The 5,413-nt window shown below is 40.5% G+C and overlaps 1 protein-coding gene across 1 annotated transcript in view; it reads right to left on the bottom strand.

The window, feature by feature from the left end:
* The window catches only part of LOC107750514 (nuclear receptor ROR-alpha-like), a 43,984-nt gene that overhangs the window by 37,358 nt on the left and 1,213 nt on the right, over positions 1-5,413 (bottom strand). The window contains exon 2 of the mRNA XM_016565925.1: positions 4,211-4,370. Coding sequence (XP_016421411.1) covers positions 4,211-4,370 — 160 coding nt within the window. The remainder of the gene's footprint in view (positions 1-4,210; positions 4,371-5,413) is intronic.

Below are 5,413 nucleotides of genomic sequence, written 5' to 3'. Positions count from 1 at the left end.
GGATTGTGGGCAGTTTTAGCCATTAGAGGGTGCACGGATCCACACTTCAAAAATCGACCTGAAATAGTAGACCATCCGGGGACTTTTTTCAACATACTATGCTTTGGGACACACTTATTCTAATCTCACATACTATTTAGGATGGATAGTATGAACATTTGAGACGCAGGGATGGTCTTTAGAAATCAGGACCCCAGAGCTAGTCAGCCTCACTAACCAATTAGCTCTCCTAACTCCTAAAGAGCACAAACATCAACTTTTTGACCTACTAATCATTGATTCTATTACACAATATACAAGAATGATTCATGAGGAACCTGTGAGGTGGAGCTGCTCTGAATGTAAACAATCTAGTAGCTTTCTGGTACATGCTGCAGGGGAAACATGAGGCCATATGGCAGGACTCGAACCACAGTTACAGCCCAGCAGGGAGTACACAGTGTACAGTGCAGAGTATTCAGATAAACTCAGCCTGAACGCTCACCCCCCCTTTCTTCTGGAATCTCACTGAGCAAGAAGGTAAAAAACAGCCAAAAAAAAAAACACCATTCCAGCAAATGTCATCTTAACTACGTGTTCCCCTCTAGTATAAGTGGTTTACAAGGTGAGCCATTTCAGCTCAGGTGGAGATATTTCACTTTGCTGTAAACGGGTAAAGACAGCAAATCTTTAATTTTGTATTTGGCATTTCAAACTAAATACAAAACCTTGGAAAGAAATGGAGCTTTACATGACAAATGGGCAATTTCCTGGAACTACCGACTTTGGTAAATGAGTGTAAAGTGAGATTCCAAACATCAGAGTGCATCGTGTAATCAAATATTCCACCAGATGGACAACGCATTTCTCCTCTACCTAAAAGCAGCAGTTAATGATTCGTATCTACTTGAGAGCTTGCCTTCATATCAACAACTCCTCAACAACCGCATTTACAATCACTTCAATGTTCTGTACTTTTGAACCGTCTAAATCCACAGCAATTCTCAGGTTACTGTGAGGCCTGTTAGCAAAAGTCAATTAGCCCAGAGTGAGTGATCCTACATAACCCTCTGTTTGATGCAAACACCTCCTCTCACCAAACATCATGCTATGGCCATTTTGCAACTGCTTTGGAGGGTGTGTAAAGTACTTTTTTGCCTGGCAGCATTAGATGGGGCGCACCTGTAGCCAATTATGACTGTGACCACTGCAATAACACTCCATCGCAATGCAAAAAGCCAGGCTAGGGTGTTTGCTCTCTTTCTGTGAGTGTTTCCTAGTGTATGTTCATTTTTCTCTGTGTCTCCACAATTCCAGACAAGACTTCGTCAAAAAGTCAGTTCTAAAACACTTATTGCATCAACTCTGGGAACTTCACTTATTCCCCTCACTTACATGTTCATTCCACTGGAAACACACATATCCCAAAACACACATATCCTCATTCAGTCCTATTCAATTTAAAATAGCAAGCCTTTTAATAGCAGTCACCAGATGGCAACTTTTCAATGGAACGTTATCCATGATTAATACCTAAAGAACAAGGTAGCCGATATATTCATGTGCACAAAATTGTTGAAAATATTGCTTATTGTTTCTGCAATGCTGTAATTATCATAATTATTAGATGACAACCCGGGACGTCCTACTCAGAGCTTATGCCCTCAGACTCATAATTATGAGTTTCTATAGCAACACTATTAATGTCAAAAATATTATGTGTTATTTGGTTAATCAAGACAAAACCACATAAACGGCCAATATGCAAATGCATTTTTGAAAAAAAAAAAAAAAAAAAACATTTGTTTATTGGAACACTAATTATTCAACTGTGCTATTTACATTAAACTGTATTGTATGTCTTTAGTTTATTTTCATACTATTCTCACATTATTAAGACACTACCAATATTCAACAATACTGCAGGAAATATTTAATAGAAATATTACAAAACAACTGCTGGTACAAATCAGAGCTTTCAGGAATTCTGAAGTTGTAAATACAAGTTCTACAAGTATGTGAACCCTTTTTACAAGTTGAAATCTTAAAATCACGGTAATTCCGGAATGGTGTGAACACACCTTAATATTACTCAGAATGACCACTTCTAATTCAAGTGGACATGGTTATTAGACAATGTAGGCTATTGTTCACATTTTGTCTGCTTGGACATATCTAACACAGCTCTTTCCTCATTTATTTTTTGCATCTGAGCTGCGAGTCAGGCACAATCTTGCGGCCCACTGCACAATAGCCTCAAGTGGACATAAGATGCTCAGCGATGGCCTTGCACATTTTTGGCTGAGTGCTAGTGTGTAGCCACTTGTCCACCCTGAGGCCCACCTCCTCCACTGGAGTGAAAAATTCGCGGAAACACAGAGTTATGTAACTAACATCAGCTTGGGTAGGTAGTCCCTGGACTTGTGTAAAATATGGAGCTTTTAGAGGACTGCTGAGAGGAAACTGCTGCTAAGGCTGAAGAAGACTCCTTAAAGAGATAGTTCACCCAAGAATGACAAACACACACAAAAAATATATTTTGATAATCTTTTCTCCCATATTGTGATGTACATCCGAGTTAAACAGATTATTAAAAAAGAAAAAATGTAGGCGGGGATTTGTTTCGATCCATTGCTTGTTGATTAGATGGAGGCAAATATGAATGCCAGCTTGAAAAATAACTTAAAGATGAAACACTCATGGAAGAATCGTTCACAACAAGTTTGGGTAATATATAGGGTGAGTTTTAATTCCATGCTTATTTTATTGTTCTTCATGATGTTTCATAATAACACCTTACATTAAATATTTAACTCACATCAATGCCAGTGAACAATTTACTACGGAGACAGGGCCATAGTGATTATAGCATCTGAAGAAATTGTTTGACCATCCATTCATGCGCATTTTTTAAATAAATGAATCCTAAATCATTCCTATTTGCTATGACATAAACCTCAGCCAGTGTAAAAGATGTTAACACGTTTTCCTCGTTGCGCACCGTGCAATTACTCTTTAATCCTGGGCGAACTTTTTGGCCAGTCCTCAGGGAAAGTTATCTTAACCAAGCAGGAGAATTTAAGAATATAGGTTAGCGGGTTAAGAGTGTCAGACCCTTTTTCCGAGTCCAAAATTAAACTCCTTCCGCGGCCGGATCCTAAACGTACCTGCCTCTCCGTCCTCTGGTTACGTAACAGAGCAACTAGACAGCGTGTCCGTGAAGAGAAAACGGTACAACCGTGCCCTACATTAAAAACCGCAGGATGTCATGACATAAAATCCCATTTGTTTACACGAGCAGTAAAGACGTGAAAATATCCCTTCATATCCTCTCCTTCTGTCTGTGTGTGTGTGTGTGTGTGTGTGTGTGTGTGTGACTTAACTTGTTACATAACAGCGCTCCACACACACACGCAAGCACAGCGCAACGCCTGCCAGACACAGGGGCGGCGTCTCAATACCAAATAAGCAGCCTATTTAGACAGCATTTGAAGACTACATAATCGCACACAGTGCCCAGAAATGCTGCATAGGCAGGCAGCTCAAGTAGGTTTTGAGGCACATCCGCAGACATGAAATCTGCTCTGACTAAACGGTCATCTATGATAGTCTACCGAATGACACATTAACTGATATTTCTTTGACTTATATTCCCAAATCAGCGATACAGAAGGGCTGTGGCTGTCCCATGTAAAACAAACGGCTTTGTGCTCATTTACACACTATGAAATCACCACTTTGCTATGCAAATGATGTCTCGTCTGTGCTTTGTGCACTAACATACGTTGCATTTAAGTGCGTGTATAATTAGTAGTACTGAAACACGGACACGTTTTCCACAGTTTTGTCTATCGACGAACAAACACAATGAGAGCAGGAGTGGATAAAGCTGTGACAGTCGTGAAAAACGACAACACTTCTTCATTACCTACTAAACAGCATGCGAGCAATATATCAGAAATAACTGGTAGCCAGTGGCCAGGAATGTTTGGGCTCGCCTACATTATCAGTTAATTTGCACAAAGCGTGTATGTGCTTCCACCAGGCCTCCATATATGTAAAATAGCATGATTTTTAATCTGTTTAATCCATTGTAAATTCAGAGCTAATATGAAACAGGTCACACGCAAGGACTGAAGTTCAAGATTAGGCTCAAATTTGATCTCCGCGAATTTGATTATGCTGGAAAATAATTCACAAGCAAGTTTGGGTTCTGTTCTTCAAGCCTTACCCCTGTTGGTACTTGAGTAACTCTGCCGCCGAACTGGTGCTGGTTTGTCGGGCTCAGCCTTGCTGTCCAGTTTCACCGGGCTGTCCTCCACCGAAGCGTCCGCTTCAGAAGCGCTCTTGCGCGGCGACGCGACGGACTCTGGCGGAGACTCCATGTTCATCTGCGGGTTTCAGTTATTAATACAATGGGATCGCTTTGTCGAACAACTCGGATTCGTTTTACATCGTCTTTTGGTGCGGATTGCACTTGAGCGTGTGACAGATCTGTTCGTGATCATGGGAGCGGGTGTGGCCCTTCTGTCCACAGACAGCGCTGTTGAGCGCGAGACACGGTCACACCAAACATACACGAGAACTATTGACATACACTTAGGGCTGGGAATCGATTAAAAAAAGAATCGATTCCTCGATTCCGAGGCTTTGGGAATCGAGAGTCGATTCCAAAGGTTGGAATCGACTCCTCATTCAGGCTGCGTTTACACTGCAACTCTTAAAGGGGTCATATGATGCGATTTCAATTTTTCCTTTCTCTTTGGAGTGTTACAAGCTCTTGGTGCATAAAGAAGATCTGTAAAGTTGCAAAGACTAAAGTCTCAAATCCAAAGAGATATTCTTTATAAAAGTTAAGAGTCAGCCACACCTACCTAAAACAGCTCGTTCTAACACGCCCCCACATACCTACGTCACAATGTGGGAAGATTTGCATAACACTTTTACTTTAAACCGCATAAACACATTTCATTACACCAAATACACAAAATAATGTTCTTTTTAGCAGCATCATATGACCCCTTTAATGCACAGATCCGATCTTTTGACCATATCCGATTTTTTTGGCACTTCTGCTTACATTCACTGGTATCCGATATCTGTGTTTAGGCCTACATTAATTCCCACCCAAAAGGATTGTCTGCAGTGATCGCTTTACTATGCACATGGTAGACCCTCGGGTTTTAAATGGCCGTTAAAATTATTTATATAATTCACGTCGAATGGCCATTATTATTTGCCAGCATGGACAACGGCTGTCATGGATGTTTTGCAGCACAAAATCTGACTGAACGGATAAAGACCGGAAAATAACGGTAATTTTAATTTGTTAGACTATTTTATCTACAGCTCGTTAGAGGTAGAATTCTTTAGTGAAATAAAGATGATATTTATTGAAATGAATTCGAATTAAGGAGAGAGAGAGAGAGAGAGA

Source organism: Sinocyclocheilus rhinocerous, unplaced genomic scaffold (assembly GCF_001515625.1).
Source record: "Sinocyclocheilus rhinocerous isolate Xijiao unplaced genomic scaffold, SAMN03320098_v1.1 scaffold19, whole genome shotgun sequence".
Taxonomy (NCBI): domain Eukaryota; kingdom Metazoa; phylum Chordata; class Actinopteri; order Cypriniformes; family Cyprinidae; genus Sinocyclocheilus; species Sinocyclocheilus rhinocerous.
The sequence above is the reverse complement of the archived record's forward strand: the minus strand, read 5'-3'. Positions and strand labels throughout refer to the sequence as shown.